This window comes from Mixophyes fleayi, chromosome 12, assembly GCF_038048845.1.
Source record: "Mixophyes fleayi isolate aMixFle1 chromosome 12, aMixFle1.hap1, whole genome shotgun sequence".
NCBI lineage: Eukaryota > Metazoa > Chordata > Amphibia > Anura > Limnodynastidae > Mixophyes > Mixophyes fleayi.
This window is the reverse complement of record NC_134413.1, coordinates 29,807,248-29,833,465: the sequence shown is the minus strand read 5'-3', so window position 1 is coordinate 29,833,465 and position 26,218 is coordinate 29,807,248. Positions and strand designations below refer to the sequence as shown.

The 26,218-nt window shown below is 40.0% G+C and overlaps 1 protein-coding gene across 1 annotated transcript in view; it reads right to left on the bottom strand.

Moving 5' to 3' along the window:
• The window catches only part of STARD9 (StAR related lipid transfer domain containing 9), a 129,827-nt gene that overhangs the window by 38,482 nt on the left and 65,127 nt on the right, over positions 1–26,218 (bottom strand). The window contains exons 8-20 of the mRNA XM_075193276.1: positions 24,996–25,065; positions 24,789–24,861; positions 24,150–24,217; positions 23,973–24,070; positions 21,796–21,996; positions 20,912–21,009; positions 20,174–20,251; positions 19,873–19,956; positions 18,592–18,771; positions 16,081–16,120; positions 12,377–12,514; positions 9,074–9,156; positions 5,296–5,399 (exon numbers count right to left, since the gene is read on the bottom strand). Coding sequence (XP_075049377.1) covers positions 5,296–5,399; positions 9,074–9,156; positions 12,377–12,514; positions 16,081–16,120; positions 18,592–18,771; positions 19,873–19,956; positions 20,174–20,251; positions 20,912–21,009; positions 21,796–21,996; positions 23,973–24,070; positions 24,150–24,217; positions 24,789–24,861; positions 24,996–25,065 — 1,315 coding nt within the window. The remainder of the gene's footprint in view (positions 1–5,295; positions 5,400–9,073; positions 9,157–12,376; positions 12,515–16,080; positions 16,121–18,591; positions 18,772–19,872; positions 19,957–20,173; positions 20,252–20,911; positions 21,010–21,795; positions 21,997–23,972; positions 24,071–24,149; positions 24,218–24,788; positions 24,862–24,995; positions 25,066–26,218) is intronic.

The window sequence follows — 26,218 nt, the reverse complement described above, 5'->3', positions numbered from 1 at the left end:
GCCCTGCATATCTATAGGGAGGGGGGAACTGCCCTGCATATCTATAGGGAGGGGGGGGGAACTGCCCTGCATATCTATAGGGAGGGGTGGGACTGCCCTGCATATCTATAGGGAGGGGGGGAACTGCCCTGCATATCTATAGGGAGGGGGGGGGGAACTGCTCTGCATATCTATAGGGAGGGGGGGGGGGGGAACTGCCCTGCATATCTATAGGGAGGGGGGGGGGGAACTGCCCTGCATATCTATAGGGAGGGGGGGGGGGGGAACTGCCCTGCATATCTATAGGGAGGGGGGGGGGGAACTGCCCTGCATATCTATAGGGAGGGGGGGGGGGGACTGCCCTGCATATCTATAGGGAGGGGGGGGAACTGCCCTGCATATCTATAGGGAGGGGGGGGGAACTGCCCTGCATAAAAATACAGCAGCTTTGGGGGGCAGAATCTCATGATTGTGTGGTGGTCACATGGGTGGTCTCAGCAATCACTAGAATACTAAATATTAGTGAGATGGGGCTGGTAGAGGTTTGTATTTGATTGACAACAAATATTCAGATATTGCTTATATATGCCTGTCCAATGGGGTACTTTTAGCTGGCCATAATGGAGTGTTTTGTTTTAACTAAAGGGCCTAATCATTCAGGGTTTGCATTATAATACATTTTTGCATTTTCAAAACAGGACGCCAACTTTCCAGAAGCCAACGAGAGGATAACAAAGTTGCAAGAGAGAAGAGCAAGAACAGGTAAGAGACAATGGCACAATCTGTCTAAATTTGAATGCTGGAGAATACACCTGAACATTCATATTCAGGAGTGTTCCTATACACCTGTATATTCGGAGGAGGAGGGGGGGGGGGGGGGGCGCTGCGGCTGTATTAGCCTAGGGCGGCCAGGACCCTTAATCAGGCCCTGATGATAACGGCTACCTGGGACAAATGCAATATTATGTCTATGATGTTTAATGAAACAGGTACATGAATGACCTTGAATATTATCAATGAGATTGGGTGCTCCAGGAAATTAAGTGTTTTATAAAGAATGGAAGTTGATGCAATAAAAACAAACAAACAAAACACACTGGTACAGTCTGCTGATATTGTGCTACAGGATTTGTATTCCTCTGTGAATGCAGGAGACTCGTGGATAAATGAAGCAGAGTCAGCACGGACCACTCCTGACAAATAGAGAAAAGGGCTTGCAGGCTTACTCTGGCTATTATCCCTGCATTATTTCACATTAGTGAGCTTCCAAGAAGATGTACTAAGGCTTTCAATACCAATTCATGTAGTACAAATGGGAATTGGGAATGAAAGTCACTGGTGCATTAATATACAATTTTTAAACACAATGAAACAAAACACAAGGAGAAAGCACAGATTTTTTACTGGTGGGACTTCATTGTACCCTTCCATCAAATAATGAAATTCCAGGAAAACAAAATGCCAGAAATTATATATAAAGCAAACATACTCCAGGATCAGACCCTGTCTAACACTGGATGCAACGAAGACCAACATCCACTCCCTTGTCATCTCTCGTCTGGACTACTGTAACCTTCTCCTGTCTGGCATTCCTTCCTCCCGCTTCTCAACTCCAATACATCATCAACACTGCTGATAGTCTTCCATTTCTTTCCCGCCACTCTACAACCCCTCTCCGTCAGTAGCTACACTGGTTTCCTTCCTGATAAAGAATCCAGTTCAAACTTCTTACCCTCACTTATAAGTCCACATTCAATGCTTCCCCAACATCTCCAGCCTCAACTACCTCCACACTTTATCCCGCCGTCTCCATTCTGCCAACCGTCACCTCTACTCCTCACTCATTACCTCCCCCACTGCCGCCTCCAAGACTTCTTCTGTGCTGCTCCCCTCCTCTAGAACTCACTCCCTCTCTCCCAATCAGGCTCTCCACTTCTCTCCAAGGCTTCAAACAGGTTCTCAAACCCATTTCTTCATCAAAGCCTACCAAGCTCTCCTCCTAACACACTCCTACTTCCCCCTTCATACTGTCCAATTCCTTCTGTGTCACCCCAATTTGTCTGCCTCTCCCTTCTAGATTGTAAGCTCTCAGGAGAAGGGTCCTGTCCTTTTGTGTCCTCCTCCTTTCATTACCTATGCACACTGCTCTCTACCCTCCTCAACTCAACCAGTGGCTCTGATCCTGTTTGCCGCACACATTCTCCAGAGTACATGCACAGAATGTGACAATTTGTTCTCAATTTTGTCCCCCACCTCTCATGAGTCTTTCCTCAAGTCATAGTGAGAGCCTATGGCCCGCCTAGCACCGCATTGCTGCTAGCTCGATTATTCGTTTGCTGCGTATTTTACAGTTTTGACTATATGGTAGTGTACTGTTTTTGTCTTTATTGTAATGTCCTGGTTTGCCATACACTGTTTTATTGTATGCTCACTGTACGGCACTGCGGACCCTTTGTGGCGCCTTATTAATAAAAGATAATTATATATATGCTAAAAACACCCCTTCAATGCTGTGTGCAACTGCAACTGGTAGGTGCTGTGCTATAGGGGCACCCATTAGCAGGACATATATCCCAAGTGTCCTGACATTGGGACAAAGGTCATGCGCAGGATGGTCCGCTCAAAATTGGACTATTCTGTCTAAATTGGGAGTTATGAATTACACGTAATGCATGGGAGTGGACAATAAGGAAATTTTATAAGGTTTTTATTTAAAAATGATTTAACAATGTTAAATGTATAGCATGTACTTCAGGATTAAGCCTCTATACGCCAGTGACCCCCAATTGGATGACAGAGAAGTTTTATTTTTAGGGTTATAGGGTTATTACACAGAAAAAAAAAAAACATTGGTTACATAGCGATAGAGATGTTACAAAGTATTATCCCAAGTTTTACCATTTAACCACTGGGGGCACTGTTCTGCTGGAGTCTATGAATAGTATTCTAGTATAGCTTGGCAGAGAAATCAATATGGCTGCTCCCAGGTATATTCGACTGTTCAGAAAAATGTAAACAATATCTCATGTCTGCATACTTAACCATCCTTTTTATACCCTTTTCAGTATAAAATAAATGAAAAAAATAAATAAAAATATTAAAATATCTCTAAGCTGTAATGGGCTTTATTTGATATTACGATGCTGGGTTTCACAGTAATATGGTATCAATACAGGATAACTGGATGGAAATGCAGGTCTACAGATGACTTAAAGCGGTTCCCCTGCAGTCTGGAGGTTGATATATTAGTGGTGTACAATTATGCCGCACTAGATAAGCATTGGACAGCCAGCAAGGTCAGCAGACCAGTTTTACAAACTCTGCTTTTACTGACTGGGACCTACCAGGCTGATGTCTATCAAAGAGGTTTATATTGTGCTATACATAAAATGTATGAACAAAGTTATATGTGAATAGATAAAGAAGGGTACAGAGAATCATGTGGTAACATACATTACAGCTGAAAGGACGGTTTATTCACCCATGTCAGCAACTTGGGATGGACAGAAATATGGCAGAGTGCTGTAAGCAACTTCTTAATTCTAAATAAACAGGGCTATTCTGGCACTAAAGGAAAGACTATATTGGACAGTGCCTTATCTTTACATTGACATAACTCACATAATAAAAAGTACAGGTACACCTAAGGTTAGTGACAATAAATACATACAGAACACGAAGAATAGATGCAATTTATTATTAACGTTAATTTATACAGCACCAATATACACTACAGCACTTTACAATGGGTAACAAAACTGGGTATTAAGAAATAGTCAAAGAGGTCCCTGCTCACAAGCGTATAACCTATACTTCTACATAAATACAGAAAGAATATTGATTGGAACCTCAAAAATATGCATAGTCCAGAGAAACGCTTTAAGAAATATTTACAGTGGGTACCTCAGTTTGTCTTGATTCAGCAGAAAAATATTTATAGTACTAAGATATGCTTTTAAATCAGCATATTTTTAGCAATCTAGTCTTAACCAGATACCAGCACTGAATCCTTATTTACCGAGAAACAGATCGTGGGGAGAAAACATCACAGCAAACTTTCCAAACAGCCTTTTTTAGGGAATGATGCTGCATTTTAATGGCTGGAGAGGCAGAAACATTCATCTTACCTTGTCCTGTGTTAGGCAACCTCCACGTTTGCACAGAGAGAGAGAAATCAAAATGTCATAGATTTGCTTTTCAGCTTTGCAAGAAACAAAACCCTTAGATGCTTATGTAGAGGAAATGTCTCCATACAAACATTCTGCAAGCCTCACACTGACAGCTAGGCTCCTCCCACTGTCCCTGAGGCCCGCCCAGGCTGGTGCAGTCTATTCTACAGCATAATGCAGCTCTCTGTTCCTACAGCAGTCCAGGTACAAAGCAGTAAGACTGGGACTTAGAACGGCAGAGGGAATGCATTCTGCAGTTATAGAATCACATAACTATACCACCATCCTAAACACATGTAATGTAACAGAATGTTATTCTCATGTTGTCATAAAAGATGCAGAAATCTTTAAATCACAGTGTCTATTTTCTCATAATTTAGGCCCCTGAGGGCATCAGGTGGCATCTATGTTGCGATACGTGCTGAAATACGTGCTTAGAACGGTTTTACCCAGGGCCAGTGCTTCCAATAGGCCTTGAGATGATGGGTGCTTTGTGACATGGCGAGTTACCTTACTGGAAGTAGCCATTAGTATGTGGGTAACGCCTTCGATGATATTTATACTACTTTAAAAATAAACAAAGAAAAGAGAGAAAACCAAAAAACACCCACCAGTGGGTATGGGACCATAAAGAGCTATATTGACCAACTGGAAACTAGACAGCCCTGTCCTTAAGCATTGGTTGAATTATTGCTTTCTGAGCAAATTTACAGAAACAATTATGTGCTGCGCAGCATTTGGTTCGAATCAGAAATGTTATAAAGTCTAAGCACTTCTTCATACATAAGCCTTTGGTGTTCAAGTGTTCTCAATAAAAACACATATTATTGTGTTTAGCAGCACTGTATTTAGTTGAGTGAATGGATTAGAATTGCTGCAGGGTTGGAAACAGAGCAATGCAACATAACAATGTCAAACACACAGACTTTTTTTGCATCATGCAGTTATCATGTACCCAGAATGCATGAAATCCAGGAAAAGCACCACAGTAACAAAAACATTGTTCAATGTTTTCAATCAATTACTAAAGTACGCAAATTAGCATTTTTATGAATCTTGAGAGAGCTGTAGCAGAAGATGATATTTGTTTTGCAAGTCATCAGAACAAGCATTGTATATGTCTATTGGTAGGAGATGCTCAATGTACCTCGTATTTAAGGTGAGAGAGTTCCCATTAGAAGAAGAGGAGAAATCTGCAGACAGGTCCAGCCAGTCCAGGGAACAGTCACTTACAAAGGAAGCCTGACTGTCCTACAGGGATAACAACCAGTGTTAGTGGTCATATACAGGCTATACATACATTCATGCTTGTGAGATGAATCACCTTAAATAATGTTTAGAAGCAGTGGTTGTCATTTCTCTGATGGTCAAAATACTGACACTTATCCTGCCGACACCAAAATGCCGATATGTAAAATGTCCCCGACATGGATAAAATACAGACTTTGCTATCGCAGACAGTGAAAATGCAGACAGTCACAATACTAACATTAAAAAGGGCAATGCCAGCAGTAAATAGTGTTAAAAATAAATAAATGTAAAACACAAAAAGCGTGCCCCCCTCTCCCCAATCACATTAACCGTAGTGATTGCTGGGCACTAGCAGTGCTAGGGTTAATGTAACTGGGGGGGGGGGGCGGGGGGCACTTTTTTTTTTACACTGTTTACTGCCGGGACCTGCTGGCATTGTCATTTTAATGTCCGCATTATGACTGTCAGCATTTTCACTGTCAGCAATCACGTCGGTATTTTATGCATGTCAGGAACATTTACATACCGGCATTTAGCCCGTCGGTAGGATAAGTGTCGGTATTGGGACAGTCGGAATTTCATACCCAACCCTTTACAAGACACAATAGATGCCGTTCATGTAATTAATCCACTGGGTGACATCATAATAAGCGATTTAGTGACGTCACCATAAATTAAATCAATGAATGGCAATACTGGTGACATCAATGCTGAATTTGCAATGGATGACATAACAAATGATACCATAAAGGATTGGAACCTCATAAAGGGGATAATTATAGATAACATCATAGTAGAGGATACTGCAATGAATGGCTGTTAATATTACAGTTCTCAAAACACTTGTTGACATCACAAAGTTAAACGACATTGCTGATGAAGTCATCACATCAGGTGACAACTAATGGCATCATCATTAATCAGAATAACTAAATGGGTGGCATCATCAGATAATTTATGGTCGGCATGCCAATGGAAGACTCACCAATGACATAACAATAAGTAACATCCCCTGTAAAATCATGATTACAATGCGTGGGAGACATTACTGATGACATCATAAAAAACTTCACTGGTGACACAATCATACCAGATAACATAAGTGAAGTCACCAAATATAACAGATAACATCACAATCGCAATACAGACATTGCATCAACACTTCTATCAACAACTATGACATCATAATGTGTGATGTCAGAGATAACAAACACAGCAGGAGACATCACCAAAAACATAACTGCAAAGTCTATCACTCGTGACATCACTGATGACATCAAAGATGTCATACTTACAATGCCATTACCAGAAAAGAAAACATAACACCAGCTTATATTATGGACGGTGACCACGGGACGTGTCACACAATAAATCACACTCAGTGAAAATACTGATGACATCATAGTGGGTAACGTCAACATATTTGGTGACATAATCATGGCTACTACAGTCAATGACAAAGAGTAGTTAATACGATCACTAAAGACATACCACACTGGATGACATCACACCAGTTTACACAACAACTTAACGGGTCAAATCGGCAAGTGGAATAACACTGGGAGACACCGCCAATCACATAATCACAATGTGAGACTTCACCAAAGATATAGTAACACAATTAATACCCTGGGTGATATGACAGCACAGTGGAAAATATCATCGCCCCCATGACATCACAAAGCATATAACCACAGGGGATGACATCATTACACAGAGCAACATAACTGATGACATAATACTACATAACATCCCCAATACCATAAGAATGGGTTTCTCAGTGACCTAATCAGAAAGAGTAATATCACCAATACTGTATAATCATAATGACAAATTAATGATAGCAGGAGGTATCACAATAACGGACATCAGCGGTAAAGAATCACTCCAGCCCAGGTATCATAACACCAGGTAACAGCATTTGTTGATTGGGGATATCTGTGAAATGGGGCAGGATTCTTATAAATGAACATACTTTCACACAATGCTGTACACATAGGCAGGATTTCCCTGGAGACCAAGTAACTCGTTCAATGTTACAAGAAGTGGACACATGGGGTTCAGTAGTCTCCAGCAAGTATCTCAGTATCCATCAGTAAATGTTATTAACAAACGTGGAAACCATAGTGCAGGCTTGGCTAACCTGTGGCACTCCAGGTGTTGTGAAACTACAAGCCCCAGCATGCTCTGCCAATATATAGCAGCTTATTGCTGGAAGGGTATGCTGGGACTTGTAGTTTCACAACACCTGGAGTGCCACAGGTTAGCCAAACCTGTATAGGGTCTTGCAGAGCTTGTCTTTGTGCACAGATGTGCCAGGTTCTCAGCTATGCACATACACAGGAAGCATGCAAACATCCCCGTTTTAGGAACTGCCCCTGGAAAAATTATTCTGCACCCACTTTTGTGTCATTGCAGATCTGAGGGGACATGCACATGGGAGAAAGAGTTGACAAGGCCATTAAGGTTCCTGCTACTAACATCTTAGGCCCACCATATTCATTAATTAAATACTGCTCAGTTTACGTCCTAAATTAATCAGGAGAGAGAGACAACACCATGGACTGTCTGTATTGCGTGTCACTTTTGTTTGTTGTTGTTTTTTACATTTATACAAATACACCTAGAACAGTACTTCGGTGTATAAAGTGGAGGGTGAATAAGGTGGTTCATTGAAAGTATTGTTCAACTAACATCAGCGTTTCAGCATCTGAGGGAATGGCAAGAACAAGTTCTTAAGCAGTAAGGACATTTACTTTACACTGGGGGGGTACAACTTTTGTATATGCCCCTTAATGCCTCTAGCACTCATTGATTCAAGCTGGTTTAAATATTGATCCAAGTGAGTGACTAAGGATGTGTGATGGATTTTCATAGAAATATGACAGTGTGCAGTGAACAGTCCCTGAATGATTTTTTTTTTTTAGTAGACACAGCTGCTCTGACATTTCCAGGTTAGTTTCACTGTAAAATGATTTAAATAAAGGTTTGACAAGGGGTAAAGCAAGTTTAATGAATAACAGATCACAGTCAAATAGATAAAGAGATTATGTAAGATTCTGGGAACTTTTAATGAGTAAATATAACAAGATGCCTCTAGTATCTTTAGTGACCTTTTGATATATAACAAATGCATAGAAAGCTAGTACAGTGATACAGACCTGGGGGTAAATGTATCAAGCTGAGAGCTTTCCAGCGGGTTTGAAAAACCAATCAGATTCTAGCTATCATTTATTTAGTACATTCTAGAAAATGACAGCTAGAATGTGATTGGTTGCTATAGGCAACATCTCCACTTTTCAAACCCGCCGAAAAACTCTCAGCTTGATACATTTACCCCCAGGGGTTCTCAAACTGTTTTTTATCATGTACCATGTTATGAAATTAAATACCCCATGATGTGTGTAAATTCATTTGAAAGTACCCACTACGGTGTGCAAATATCCATAATGAAACCTCAAGCCTTTAAAATGTTTAAACACACCCCTCCTTAGTTGTGTACAGAATGTCTTTTTTTAACCAATATACTAAATGGCTATTTAGAATTCAATGCAGTACCCCCTACATTTGTCTGAAGTACCTCTTTGGGTACATATGCCACATTTAGAGAAACCTTGTCATAAATATTAGATGCAATGTTATTTCTCATGCAAAAGAGAGTTTCTCAAACTCACCGATCTCATTTGCCTAAGAACAGCAGCCTCCGCTGGGTGGTTAAATCGAAATCTATGAAACTTTCCTAAAACGACGACGTCTCCTGGAAAAGAAAAGAAAGTGTATGTGTAGAATGTATATTGTGTTCATATTTATTAGTGTGTAGAAACATTGCTATAATCCGTCCACAGCTTCTTCCAGGTGCATATAGGAAGTTGTGTCGCCTGTAGTGCTACTTCAAGGCATAATAGCCCATGATACTTTTAATTATATATACACGTTATGTACCACTTAGTACAGTGTTGGGCAACTTGTGTTTTTCCAACTGTTGTGGAGCTACAAGTCCCTGCATACCCTGCCAGCCACTGGCATTATTGAGCCCTCGGAGACCCACAGTTTGCCTAGTGTAAATAAAATGGCATTAGAAACAACCAAGGCAATGCAGGTGTAGTACTTTCACACAGGGCACCGGACTCTAAAGGTAGCTTGTAATATTTTTATATTACACATGAAAGCCTGCTGAATGCCCATATAGCAGTGTGATACCTCCCTCCCACCGCCTGTCTCCTTGAACAATACTTACATCTTCAACGCTGACCGGCTGTAGGGGAGTAATGTGTGAATATCAATGTCTATCTGTGTGTCAGTGTCAATTTCAGGATGTCTATATGGTATATAAGTCCCAGTCTGTGTCACCTCAAGGTTCCTGTGACCTCACACTTTTATATGGTTTCAAAACTGCTTGTAGACATGTAATAGGAGGTGCTTATCCCATATAAAATCCACGGAATATGGATGTGACATCCTTTACAATAGATACAGGTTTCTTACGTTATAAATATTGATGGGACGACATAACTAAATACTGGTTTTTATACCTATATTAACGTATCTGATATACTGTAAGTTTATTTCCCTCTTCTAAAAGTTCCACTTTATTTATAGACAGGTTGAGTAATAAAGTCAGCATTAATAACCTTCCCAAATGTATACTGTTTTTCATTTTTCTACCAATGAAGTAACGGAATACTCATGTTAGGACTCTACACAGAACAACCTGTTTGTATAAACAGTCTTGTTAAATTATTGGCTAAATATACTTACAAAAATATAGATTTGAAAAGAAACTAACTGGATAAAAGGAAACAGACAAAAATAAACACTGGCTAAATAAACACTGGCTAATTGTGCACATACGTGAGGGGAAAACATGATAGGTGTGAATGAGCCATAAAACTGCCTATGTACTTTTAACAAATTAATCAACCCATGAAAAAAACACATTACAGCCAATAAGCCAGTGGTGTTGCATGGTAATGCGGTGTTTAAAATCTAAGAATGTAGCATGCCCCATTTCTCATGCGTTAACAGTACAATAGATTGTATCGCTAAAGAGCGTGTTAGTTCTCATGCATTTTAACTCACATTCCAAGCATACATGTGTGAGTGAGCCTTCAATATGCCTGTGAGTCACTGGTTTCATGCACTGTTTAATGCTGTTCCATGTGAGGTTATGTAACCAGTTACTTATACTTAATACATTTCAGTTTTGATACTTTTGCATTAAATCATCATTGCTTTATGTTCATGAAAGTTGATTCTGTGGCCAATAAAAATATTAAAACTATGTTTGCATACATTATTTTTAGCGGCTAACTAAATATATTACAAAATTTAGATTTTCTTTCTTTCATAAATGTAGGAATGGCAGAGGTAAGAAAATTGCAGTATCTATGACATATCTATTTCTAGATAGCAATAATCAAGCTACAGTAACTCTTGGTAATGCACAGCAGTGAAACTGGAGCTGCTTATGAGACGAAGGTGTAGATTTATCAAACCTAAAATGTAAAAGTAGTGGTGTTGCCCTTAGCAACCAATCAGATTATAGCTATCATTTTCTAGAGTATTCCAACAAGAAAACTGGAATTTTTAAAAAAATATTTATACACACACCACACAGATATTATATGCATCTATAAAAGCTAGGTATAGCCACAGATTTATGTTATACAAAATTGCAATGGTAGTGCCCCTTTAATAAATGTGGTAAATAGCTTTTTCTTTAAATATGTTCTCCCTCCCACTTACTTGGCAATAGATGTCACACTTGGCAGCAATTAGGCTAGTAGTATTCCTGGAGTGCACAGTAAGCTGAGGTTAATAAGGAATGTCTGTACAAATCGCTGCTCTGAGTTACATATTCTGAGATAATGTAGGGGGAGCCCTGGACAGTAAGCTCTACAGCAACAGCCTTGTGTCATTATCATCAAATACAACATTTAAAGGAAATATTGTTATTTTTTTCAATTGCTTCCATTTTTATTTTCATTCAGACATGCAGAGATTAAGAAGAAACGGTGCATTAAGTATCTATCCTTATAACGGTTTCTGATAATGAACTGATCACGACACAACTGTGTGATGACGACATCAATCTCTGAGATCATTGAAATGCAGCTTCCAGTAGATATTACATATATACACACACACATACATATATACATATATATATATATATATATACACATACACACACACACACACAAGTTAACCCGTGCATGATACTCATGCATTCTAGTCAAATCAAGCTACTTAAGGTGTTAAAAAGGTTCTTGTCATGCATTTGGGGCTAGGCCAGGCCTCCTCAGGGGAAGAGCGTTACTTCCCGACGCAAGCGCCCTTTTTTAACGTGGTTTTGTCCACATGTCACCACCTCATCATTTTTCTCCATCACCTCATCCTTCATCTTTATCGCCACATCTATCCAGATGTCTCTCCAGACACAGGGATCTCTCTCAGCGGTCCTGAGTATCACACTCCTCTCACTCTGTCACCCCCGGCAATCACCAACCACTCCCCACTGTCACCCCCGGCAACCACCAACCACTCTGTCACTTCTCCTTCAAGAAATACATATATATTTTTTCAAAATCTTTACAAACACTTTTAACAATTAACAAATTAAATTAACAAATTAAAAACATCTTAGTATACCAAATTTCAGCCCTGAGTTTTTTTTTCCACACACTCTAAGAATATACATACACATACATACACACATTTTATATATATATATATATATATATATATATATATATATATATATATATATATACATACACACGCACACACCCCTAGAGCAGGTTCACAATAGAGTCCAATTGCTACATGTGATCACTCAGCTACAAATAACAATTCCAGGAATGCAATGTAGACTAATGTGATACTCACATAGCATAGAAACAATAAATAACCAATCCCTGCATCATATCTGAAGAAAGGAATTTAGTACATATAAAAACCACAAATTACTGACCCACCTTGTGATAAACGACAGACTTCTTTGACTTCCTGACCATTAACCGTGCAGAGCGCTCCGGGGACGGATCTCAGTTCTACAACCCCACAGTTGTTGGTGATGACACAGTGATCTTGTTCAATGCACTCACCCTGCAACACTGACATCATCAAGACACCGTGAGGACAGCAAACGTTTCAATCAGCAAAGTCATCAAACATGTACTTTTATTATGGGAGGTACTGCAGTCTGTTCTGAACTATATATGAAGCCAGATTAAGGGGGTAATCCATCTAAAATGTACTTTATATTCCCACATCTTTTTTATACTACTTCCTTATAATATTAGGTTAATTGGACCTTATTCTGTTTAAATTGTAAACTCCAATGGGGTTGGGACTGATTATTATAATCCTTTATTTATAGGGTGACACATGAGGACCACAGCGCCATACAGAGGGCAAATAAGGCAGTACATGGTATACCCACACAATACAGTACACAAATAACACTACAACTCTCAACACAGCTACTGGGGTGCAAGGGGTATATTCAGCACCGGCTGAATCCTGTGCCCATTAGTGTGGGCGCTACTAACAGGTTTAAAGCCACTGAAAGAGGTGCAGAGACAATGAAGAAGTGGGGTCAATGGGCAGAGAGCCCAAGGAGAAGGTGCACAGTGTAGCTGGTAAGCAAAAGTTATAGGTAATAAGAACAGGAGGGAAAAGGGCCCAGCTCACTAGAGCTTACAATCTAAAGGGAAAGGGGAAGGCAAAGGATTAACACATGGGGGTGAGCCAATGTAAGGGTATCTGAGGGCAAGAAGCAAAAGAGGGAGAGATGAAGGATGAAAGAGAGTGAAGTATATACATGGTGAAATGGTTAAGTGGAGGACTGGTAGACTTTTATAAACAGGTGGGTTTTCAATCACCGTTTGAAGGTATACAGGCTAGCGGTAGTCTGATAGATCAGTGTACTACATACATACAGGCTGATGACAATACAGCACCAATATCATATCACACAATGCTGTACAGAGAATATATAAACAGTAAATCAATATAACTGCTATACAATGCTCTACACTGCTCCTAAGTCCTGGCTGCAAAGTTTCACAGAGTTCCTGTGTTCTAGCTTATAATGTGTTATGTTGCCATAGCAAATCATAGACCGTTATAGGCAGTGAGTGGAACGTCAGTCGCTGAGAACTCAGTGGAAGGCTGTGACCTTACATCCTCGGCTTAAAGAAGTAGCAGTCAGCAACGGTTTCTAGTTATAATGTAAGTAGTTATAGTGCTGCTAATATTAAAATAAAGTAACATAAAATATAAGTAGTATGGAAAGGTTTCCATGAGAAGCTTTTCAGAATCTACTATCTGTGGTACCCACACATCGCTGAACGGTGGCTAAGTGGTTAGCACTTCTGCATCACAGCGCTGGGGTTATGAGTTCAATTCCCGACCATGGCCTTATCTGTGTGGAGTTTGTATGTTCTCCCCGTGTTTGCGTGGGTTTCCTCCGGGTGCTCCGGTTTCCGCCCACACTCCAAAAACATACTAGTAGGTTAATTGGCTGCTATCAACATTGACCCTAGTCTCTGTGTGTGTGTATGTTAGGGAATTTAGACTGTAAGCTCCAATGGGGCCAGGACTGAGGTGAATGAGTTCTCTGTACAGCGCTGCAGAATCAGTGGCGCTATATAAATGGTGATGATGATGATGATGATGATTTATCTAAGATGCTCCATTTACATTAACTTCAATCATTGCTGCCTAGACAATTGCTTCACATTCTCTGAGAATTCTGCTAAATATTCAATAAACTCCTTAATATTTGGCTTACTACTGACTGTAGTAGATATGGAACGTCTCCCAAACATTTGTTGGACATACTTTTCATCCTGTCCCTTCAAGTTCATCCCAGAAAACCTCTGATGGCGGAAGTGGATACTAAGAACTCCTTACTTTTGATGAGACATTGGAGTTTTTTTCAATACTATGTAGATGGATAGGTTTTATAAAGTGCTTCGCTATAGTATCTTGCTGTATCGCTAAATACTGGCCAAGAAGTCCCTTCGCTGACCGCACAATACTGCTCTGAATAATACTACCATAACACTCCTTTGCCACACTGGTTTCACAAAATCACAATACATTTGTGTTACAGGTTGTACTTGACCTATTTACAAGGTTGGCTTTTCACCAGCAACCAATTATTTATGTCCCCTCAAACTGGCCTCTCAGAAGATAACACCAAGACTGAGAGTAACCGGAAACTAAAAATGTTTTTATTGTGGTGATGAAAAGTTACTGCTAATACAATTCTAACACCATTACAGATCCTCCACTATACTGTACTGTTAGGAGTACAGACACAGGTTTAATACTCTCAATATCTCACTTCAGCAAAAGTTTTCCTATTATGGAAAAGTTCAAACTTGGTCTCATCTTTAATATAAACTAAAAAAACAAAACATTTCCCTGTCTTCTGGAATTCAGTTCATTTCGTATTTGGGTACAGGTCTTGGTGGATGTGAAGCAGCTAACCACTCCCTATAAATTCAAACACACCTTGTAAAACACAAACCCAGCTACTTCTAGAGCTGGCTGTAAATTTCCAATACTGTTTTAAATCTATTTTCATATCATGTCTGCAAGATTGATCTTCAGGTAATCTGAGGTTGACCTGAGCAAGGACAGTTTCTATTTTGTCCAACACCATATATTGTTCTGTCCACAACAAACCCCTTTGATAGGTGGTTACGTCTCACAATGACAGGTCATATTTCCATAGGCGATAGCGCCCGAGAACTTTTTACTATTACATTACTTACATGACACAGTCTCCAGTACATTGTTTGATGTTCACCTGTACACCATTATAATAAACCTATGAGGGTCACCCGGCGTTGTACGCTCCCCATTTGTAATGTGTACCAGTTTTTAAACATTAGCAAATTATTTGATAAATAGATCAAAAATGCTAACGAGAAAATTAGATTTGTTGCTCTGTCGCGCTGTCGTTATGTTGTGTTGTGGCGAGGTTTCCATCCAGCAGTCAAACAATTGTTTACAACTAAAAAATTATGTTTTCAATATTTGGCGCTCTGTCGAATTGTCGCTCTGCTGTGCAATAGGTTACCTTTTTGATACTAAATAACTATGTAAGACTTTGCAGCTTTCCCTAGGGGATAAGCATACCCAAAACAGGTTGTCCTACAAATAATTATCCAGTGTCTTTTTCTTTTATATGAAATTGTAAATTTACAATAATTAAGTATAATAAAATCAGCGGTATCCTAAACACCAAGAATAAAATCAATATACTTGAGGAATGAATAAAAATCATCAGATGAACACTGCTTCAAAAGACCAATTGAAATAAATGAGTGATATTTATTAGAAGTTCTTTAAAGTTATGTTAACCTAGGTGTGTTCCATCATCTCAGTACACAAAATAGACTAACAAATGGATTCCACGATACATCCATGTTATTTTTCATCAAGAATAACCATCCATTGCAAATATCCACATTGAAATTAATGGGCACTGTAAAGACTACACTATTGTTGAAATTGAACAGATCTAAACCTATTTTTGGGGTACATTTGCCCTTTAAGTTTGAGAGGTGCTGGTTAACGGAACAGGCTAAAACACTGTCACACACAGAGGAATTAATATTGTTAGATGGAATATGATAAACATAAAACATCCTGCTTTGCTTACCTATATCATGATCGCCTCTACCAATGTCCGTTGTTCCTTCCTAGACAATCACATACAAATCAAGCAGTCAGTGATGATGGAACCAAGAGATTAGCTGACAGATTTGCACCTCAAATGCAGACAACTCAGTAAGCACAGCTCAGCTAGAACACCAGAGCCTTTGTCTCCACACACATACAACGCAAAGCAATCTATTTTACCTTCTCGGAATAGGAAGACATCAGAGTCTAATGAATGCAAATCAGAGAGGACTAGAAAAGCATCTACGGCCAAGGGGAGAGAAAATAGAGACAGGCACACACACACACACAGCCACAGAGACAGGCACACACACACATACAGAGACAGGTGCACGCACACATACACAGCCACACACACTCAGCCACACACACATACAGCCACAGAGTCAGGCGCACATACACACACACAGAGACAGAGACAGACACACTCACAGACAGAGACAGAGACACACACACACACACAGAGAGACAGAGACAGGTACACACACACACACACACACACACACACACACACACAGAGACAGGTACACACACACACAGACACACACAGACAGAGACAGGCACACGCACATAGAGACAGGCACACACACACACGCAGACAGGCACACACACACACATAGAGAGAGACAGAGACAGGCACACACACACAGAGACAGACAGGGACAGGCACACACATACACATAGAGAGACAGAGACAGGCACACACACACACACACACACAGAGTCAGAGACAGGCACACATACACACACACACACAGAGACAGGCACACATACACACACACACACACACACACACAGAGACAGGCACACATACACACACACACACACACACACACACACACAGAGACAGGCACACATACACACACACACACACACACACACACACAGACAGACAGAGACAGGCACACATACACACACACAGAGACAGACAGAGACAGGCACACATACACACACACACACACACACACACACAGAGACAGACAGAGACAGGCACACACACACACACACACACACACACACACACACACAGAGACAGACAGAGACAGGCACACATACACACACACAGAGACAGACAGAGACAGGCACACACACACACACACACACACACACAGGCACACACACAGAGACAGACAGAGACAGGCACACACAGAGGCAGACAGAGACAGGCACACACAGAGACAGACAGACACACACACACACAGAGACAGACACACACATAGAGAGACAGAGACAGGCACACACACACACACACAGAGACAGGCACACATACACACACAGAGACAGACAGAGACAGGCACACACACACACACACACACACAGAGACAGACAGAGACAGAGACAGGCGCACACACACACACACACACACACACACACACACACACACAGAGACAGAGACAGGCACACACACATAGAAAAACAGTGAGACGGCCACAAACAGAGATAGAGAAACAGATATAGATCATACTTGCCAAATTATGGCAAGTATGATCCGGGAGCCTGCCGGGGAAGGTGGGCAGGGTTCCGAAAATCGCATCATTTTTGCCCCGCCCCCGTGATGTAATGATGCAAATTCCCGGTGAATCGCGGCGTTTTGGACCTAATTCTGCCCACTTCCCTAGGAAGGACACTCCGCAATGAGCTTTGGTACATTCTGATGTTCTGCCTTTTCATCTCTTACAAGAACTAGTTCTTCTTCCTCCTCCTTTGTTCTCAACCTGTTGCTAATCTATTTGCTACAGTGGGAGCCATCTCTGGAATCCCTCTTAACCAATTCTATTTAAAAAAAAAATGAGTATGGACAGTTTCATTTGCTATCACAGTGCTCCTGCATCAGTTTGATGGGAGTCTCACATCACCACTCAGTGCTACTGACAGGATTCAGCTCAATGACTTCCATCCTACATCCACCCCCCTTCCTCATGTCATGACACTGCCTCTATTGCATCCTGTCCTCTCTTACTCAATCACACTTACTCAAACACAAGTCTAAAGGTTACTGTTGTCCACAAGATCATTTGAAATACTCTGCACTGCTATGAACATGCCAAGGCTCTGATTGGCTGCTGGTTGCTCTATTCTTACCTACTGCTGAACCAGAGACAACAGGATGAGGAGGAGTTAAATATAGATAACACAAAGTGATGTGATCCTAGTAAAACTAGGATCAGGTTTTATAACGTGGGACGACATGGCCTGCCTTCATATGATATGGTTATACTGCCATGTTTCCACTTTCTGGATTATAATCCACTGAACAACTCTAATATCCCACCATAGTCACTAGAGGTATATATATTCCATTCTATCTTCTACTTTGTCCTTCTCTGTGCCAGACATACTGTTTGTGTCTGGACAACATTTCCAATCAGCCAATCACTTCTCCGTTGCTGAATCTACATATTAGACTTAGATATTAGAATATTGTGTATGTTGGCCATGGGTGTGCATGTATAAATATGCCAAATATGTATCAACACAAACTGGAACACACCCTAAGATGATAAATCACCACTCCGGTGCTGAGAATGTCATCGTCCATCGCAATAAGATGGGGCAAACTGGAGTCTATGGTCACTCTGGTTTTGCCTTTGTTGATATCTACGTTGTATTGCTCGGCTGCGGCTGCTTTATCGGTCCACTTGTCTGTCCAATCTTTGGTTAGTTGCTCAATCTGTAAACACATCAGAAAAAAAAAAGGTCACGGCTCCAGGAGACTGGCAATATAATTTGGCAAAAACAACACATTCATCTGACATCTAGTTTTCATTACTGACCATGTCTAAGAAACAAAAAAAAGATCTATTTAACATTGAGGAAGATTCAGACATAAGCACTTCTGCCTTACAGCACTGAGGTCATGAGTTCAATTCCCGACCATGACCTTATCTGTGTGGAGTTTGTATGTTCTCCCTGTGTTTGCCTGGGTTTCCTCCGGGTGCTCCGGTTTCCTTCCACACTCCAAAAACATACTGGTAGGTTAATTGGCTGATAACAAATTTACCCTGTGTGTGTTAGGGAATTTAGATTGTAAGCTCCAATGGGGCAGGGACTGATGTGAGTGAGTTCTCTGTACAGCGTTGCGGAATTAGTAGCGCTATATAAACAAATGGTGATGATGCTGATGATGCCAGAGAATGATCAGTGATTGATCATATAAGTTATCGGGCATGGCTGTAAAAATGGCAATTAGACAGACCACTATGGGCCTGCGTGCAGTCACCTTACAAGTGTCTGACAGGCCCCATGTGATCCAGCTGCTCAGACTTAAATCCAAATGGCTGTATCAATTTAACTGGCCAAATGTAAAAGGGACCTGGTCATCTGTTTGGGCAAAACAGCAGCATCCTGACCCGTGTGTTGTACTGAATCTTTATCTGCTGGTTACGCTGTCCCCTGTCCCTACTGCTGACAGCTTGTTCTGATGAGAGCATCCTGCCATCTAGTGGTGATATCATCCATCACACAGGTTAAAACAAAAATGTTCAAGCACACCAAAAAAACAAAATACACAACATTTTCAGTATTGAAAAAGTTTCAAAGACATTAAAAAATAACAAAGATAATCAAGAATATAATATGTAAATATTGACATTGATTTTTTTTGGACCAAGCTTTTCTTAACAGTCAGCGTTACTGAACCACTTCTAACAGCATCAATAGAAGGTACAAATTTTACCAAATGTTATAAAATCTTTGATTTCAATACAATATTAAACAACACAGCAAGTACTACCTATATAATGCCAAAATGGCTCCATTCTTATACACCAACCTTTAATTCATTCTGTAGCACCAGCTCTGTTAGGTTTCCATCTCGTTCTTCACCAAATGAAGGGCTGATAGTTCTCTGCATAGACTAAGTATGAGAAAACAGCTGACATTAAATATATGCATTACAGGCAGCGTATAAAACATCTCTGTATAAAAGTAACACTGATGAAGTAAATCTAAGTTATAACATGGAAACAGGAGGGATTTAGAATCACTGATCCACTTTTATCCTGGAACTTATACCAAGATTCCTGGATGCGCTGAGCAAGATAAGCCAAAAACAAACAGATGTTAATACATACCATTTCAAAGTTTCTTAACATGGCTTTTAATCTGTTGATTTCCTCTCTTAACTCTCGGATCAGTTTAACATTAGCATCCTGGAGAAAGAAATTGGGAAATAAATATCCAACTGTTTTCTAATAGTATTTGAGTAATCTTTTGTCATAAAAAGTAAAAGAACAAAACTCATAGCACTGTTAGGTGATTGACATTGTAATACATGTAAAAAAAAAAAACACCATAGTTCAGGTCTAATAAGATTACATAAGATGTACTCTGTACAAGTTTAGGACATATGCCTTTTTGGTTGACTTATGGCTGTAAATCTTCTCTTGAGGATACATTACCTTTGGAATGGGATATCACCAGAATTCTTAATAATTATACTTTTGTATCAATGTTTGTAGAATGGAGGAACCGATTAAAACAACTTTAAACAAGTTAAAATGGATCTACCCTGTGTTACCTAATGCATGGTGTATTAAATGTATATCTATCTATCTAAAAATGTTATAGATCCATTCTTCAAGACTTTCTCTCACACACGATCACATTGCTTCAAACACAATGGTCACATTCTACAGTTCTATTTTAAACACAGGCACAAAATAATTTGTATTCCAATATATTTCTCCATGGACCAGTGAAACAATGATGGGACTGATCTTACAATAACCATAAAAAGAAAGAACAGAGAGTACTTCTAACCCAAGTTTTTTTTTATTCTATTTACAAACGTTAGGAAGAGTGATATTTACCTCATTGACTCGGGGTTTATTGATGATGTTTTTGGCATTTGAGGCATATCGCAAGGTGCTCATGGTCTCATTGTAGCTGCTGCTTGCCGGAGACACCGCTGGAATAACAGGGAGATGAGTGTAATGTGCCATAAATACAGATGGCAGCAATTATTGTAGATATCACTGTGAAAAGTAACTGCACCTACATTTCTGTTCACACCTTATAAACCTTTGGGTTAATATTCAATTAATATTTTTTTATTAGTTAATTCTATCCATTTTAACAGTGTGAATATTACTAAATTAAGATTAAATTAAATATGGCAATTGATTTAGTTTCAATGTATTTTTTGCCCCCTAGATTATCTTAAAAAGCCAAACAAAGTGACAACTGTATTACAAAGGAATGTCAAAAGTAACATAAGTAAAACAAAATGTTGCATTGGCAGTGGGCTGAGATATATATATAGTGCTCCCTCTTTACATATATCACGTATATGTGCCGATTTATTGTGTCTAAGGCTAGCCACATATGCTAAGATTCAGAGTACAATATACCCATAGCGATACTGGTCGGAGGCCGACTGAATATCATTTAAATCCTGGGTGGCTTTCACTAATTTTGGCTATTTTTGGTGGCCTGTGTAGCCCCACACACAGAGCAGTTTCAGCCAAGTTTGATACAAATCAAACAATGTGGCCATTGAAATGACCACATATCACATTAAATGTCGGTTCTTTAATCAATATTATTCAAAGCTACAATGAGTGCACTGTTCAGAGTTTATATTCATTTTACATTGCTATTAAAATTAATTCTCTGATTTGGTCAAGGGGGAAAACTTTCAATGATACCATCAATTTGGGAAGCAGCAGCCTGTAGACATGAAGAGGAACCTTACTGGCAATCATAATTGTTTTTGAGTTGCCTCCAAGACTGTCCTTTAAAAGCCAGGTCAGGATGGAGTCTCTGTAGGGCACGAATGGCTGGCGCTTTGATCCGCTCCCGCAGCTTCCAGACGGGCTGCCTGGGATACCGCTGTCCCCGTCACTGACCATGCTATTGATACTTTGGCAGCTACTGGTCATTTGGGAATTCTGAGCTACAATTAAAGGAAAATAAATATCTTCATGTTAACGACACAAGTCAAGACACAAACAGAGAAAAAAATTAGATTTATGAGACAGGTCCATGACTGCATCAAACACCATAGATTGCTCTCAGACCAATGATACGATGTATCATAGGAATTACAGTAGGAAGATGTGTAAAACTTACAGCTTGTCTAGTGTGTTGCAGTTACTGTTATGCAAATAAAAATCACATTGTTTGATTTACTTTCAATTCAGCAAAGACTTGTCATAAGACTTTTCTTCCAATTCTGCAAAACTTCGGCATTTCATCATAAATCCATGAAAATTACACACAACAAACAACCATGTCTCTCTGTTAATCCTCTGATATCTGTTGTCTATAGAACTCCACGTTTCATGTTACCCCATCTGACCCAATATTTCCAGACAGTCTTGGTTTATGGAAAATCTGTAACAAAGACCTCACTTGTCACAAGCTCAACCACTCTGCTCTGCCCTTCACCTCTCCTCCCCTCTCATAACCTCCTCCCACTCACATCCCCAAAACTTCTTCTGCGCTGCTCCTCACCTACAGAACTCCTTACCTCGCCCTACCAGACTCTCCCTGAACCCCCTCCTAAACCCTACTGTACACTCCTGGTGGTAGTCACGTTTGCGACCACGATAATCCCGACTGCAGTTACAGGGACTGTAAAAATCTGAATGCTGTAATTGCAAGATGTAGTGTATTCCGACTTCCTGATAGACTGACTCTGAAGATTTCCGGCACTACAACATAGCGTCACTCACATCGACGTCACGTTCAAACGCAACTGTTCCATTTATGCTATTAAGGGGGCAATGCGAGAACCCGGCAGGTGTGTAATACGTTCTACAAAATCCTGGACATCAGACACCCGCCGGGTTCTCGTATTGCCCCCTTAATAACATAAATGAAACAATCGCGATTGAAAGTGACGTCAATGTGAGCAACTCTATGTTGCAGTGCCGGAAATCTTCAGAGCCAGTTTTTTAGCAGATCGGAATGGCAGATTTCGGATTTGTACAGTAGCTGCAACTGCAGTCGGGATTATCCTCTTAGCAAAATTCTACCACACCCGTCCACTCCATCTACGACATTATACTTGTGTCCCTACTGTCTCTCCTCATCCCCTCCTTCTAGAATGTAACTCTCACAGGCAGGGTTCTCTCTAGATTATTTCCCATGTTCGTCCACTGTCTGTCTAAAATCGTACAAACCTTATCAGGTCTTTTGTTGAAATTTGTGAATGCTATGTGGTTTGTTCATGTACACACACTGAATTTGTGCCCACGTTATTATGCTTCTGCTCATGCCTACTGTACTCATGTATGTAATGATTGTATGATGATTATCCGGCGCTATTGAATCTGTGGTGGCCTAAGTGGTCATAAGATCATGAAACTGTTTAAATCCCATGTCACACTTTATAGGGAGCAGGCAAATCTTCACTGAAGTGAAGTGAACAAGTTTTATGGGGTAGATTTATCAAACCTTCTAAAAAGTGGAGGTAACCAATCAGATTATAGCTATCACTCTTCTTGCACATTCTAGAAAATCAGAGCTAGAATCTGGTTACTATAGACCACTTTTCCTTTTTGAAGGTTTGATAAATATACCCTTATCCCTCATACTTATGAAACAGAATACTGGGATATCTGACACCCAGATTAGACACATAGAAGTATCCATTGTTCTGCTTAAAGTAAAAGTCATAGTGGCCATCTTTCCTTTTAAATCACTAGAATTCCTGATGAATCTGTCTCCTCACTCTCATATACTATTTGTAGCAGAAAGGTGACAAATATAAAAGCATGACATATAGGTAAACTTTTAGTGTACTAGTCATTTTTGGACAGAACTACTTAATAAAACTGAACAGTTATATCCGTGAAACATTTTATTTTTAAATGGAACTACCCATTTAATGAAGTTTTACTCGTGCAAGACAGATCAAGCACGTACCTAAGGCAGAGATGACAATCCCCAGTGTCACTAAGGACCGGTTGATGTTTGACCCTTCAGTGAGACGGTCTTTGCAGTAATTTGGAGAAGCTCTTTCACTAAAAACACAGACACTGAACATAAACAACCACTTCTAAAAAGACAAGTAACATCAGCAGAATAGAGAGTCATACTCACCTGCCTGCCAAATCAACCAAGTTAATTTTGCTGGTCACTTCTGAAGGTAAATTGTCTTCTAACATAGCCTGTATCAAAGAACGGAATCTTGGTTAATCTATAGGGGTTTTTTTAGAGGGATTCCACATTTCTTTCTTTTTTTAGGGTCCATTTAACTAGGGCCAGAGCACCTTTTAATCAGCACTTTTAATTTCCCGATGACTATGTGTCCTGAGTTTTAAAGTGAGTGGGGGTAGAACAGCCTATAATAACCAGTTACATTATCAGAATGTTCACACCAGCAGAAAAGGAGTGTGGTAATTATGTGGGAGGCAGTGACCTGTTCACTTATGTGACTGGGCAAGTAAGGGCAGGGGCGGTGTTATGAAGTGTGCACCAGGGAGGGGGGTGGAGGCAAGAGGGAAGTCACAGACTGAGAGTTACATAGTGTATGAAGCATGGTTCTCGAACAGAGCAAAGTAATGACCAAAAGCTCCTGTCAAACTGACGCTACCTTTGTACACAAAGTTCATACATCGAACTAGTTCTAACAGTCCCTTGCTTGTTTTTCCATCAGTCTGGTATCTATATGTGGATAAAAGGCCCAGTCTAATAACCATTAGAATATATTACATAGTGCTGTAAAGGAGAAGAATTTACCTGTGTGTACTGTATGGTAAAGATAGCATGAGACCGACTGCTAGCATCATGGACATGAGTGGCTGCTGTTATCCTTTAGGGTGAGACAAGACAGTGACTTCAAAGGCCAAGTACCATCCTGATCATACAATGTTTAAACATGACCCATCACAGTCTTATTTACAGATTATAGACCCTCTCTGTAGTGGTGAAAGGTACCAGAATTACCTGTTTTCCATCCCTTCTTCTAGGAGAGCCATAACTTGTTCATAATCAGTAACTACATGCTGCGACAATCCTATTTTATAGAAGGAAAAACAGAAAACGGATTATTTTGCATAGAAAATGCCCATGTGCGTTATATAAGTAATGCTGAATACATAGAAAGAGCAGAACAGCTACTAACAAGGGAACTTTGGCGTTTCATTACATGAAACAGAGATGATGCATTCGACCAAAAAAGACCAAAACAAATACTGCTAATATACAGACGACATCTGCAGTGATGCTTCTTTAACAGAATAAAGTAATTAGTGTTGAGCTGGGATCCTTCCTGGCTCTAAGAGTTCATGTGAGGTTAGATCAGGGCTCTATGCCAAGGTATTTCCCCACTAGGGGCCAGTAATAATCACCATTATAGACTGTGCTGCACTTCTGTATAAATTAACTGTCTTGAAACCTCATAGTTTTCACCTAAAGCACCAAGTGAGGGACTTTATATATAGAAAGTTATGCAGTTTTACATGCAAAATAAAAGTTGTCAACTTCTCTAGGCTAAAAACAGGGGTAGGTTCAGTTCCTCCACAAGTGATTTACAAATTTCTCTGTAACCAAAATGGTATAGGTATTCTACAAAACATATCCAGCAAATATTGTAGTATGTATCCTGCTCTGAAAGGTCACACAAGTCATGTGTCTGCAGAGGAAAGAAGTGCTAGTGGTCCAACAGCTTCTTTTCCTATTCTAAACAGTAATTCAGTTCTACAACAGAAAATTACAGGCACCTGTATTAACACAAAATTATAACTTTACATAACACCCCTTAAATTGTTGTCTGCTCAAAGTAAAAAGAATAACCTGCCTGCTGGAAAAAGCCACTCTCAGACTCTAGCTGCTATCATAGCGAGTATTGGTTGTTTATATAATGGAACATTATCTCCAACACACGCTTCAATTCTTCTCTGTTTTGTCCCCGTGGCTTGACCATCATGGCCCCTCTTGCCCTATTGCTATGGGGTTTGACCTTAACAAGCGTCAGTGCCCTGAGATCAGGCCCCCTGAAATACACTATTAAATATTTCTTGCCATCGATGTATACTTCTGCAAGTCTTCGGTAGAACCTTTATTATTTACATGATGTGGCATATAGACTGACTGCACTTGAATCACTAATGTTTACATCTGCACTACAGCATCATCCACTGATTAACTTTAGCCTCTGCATATTCTGA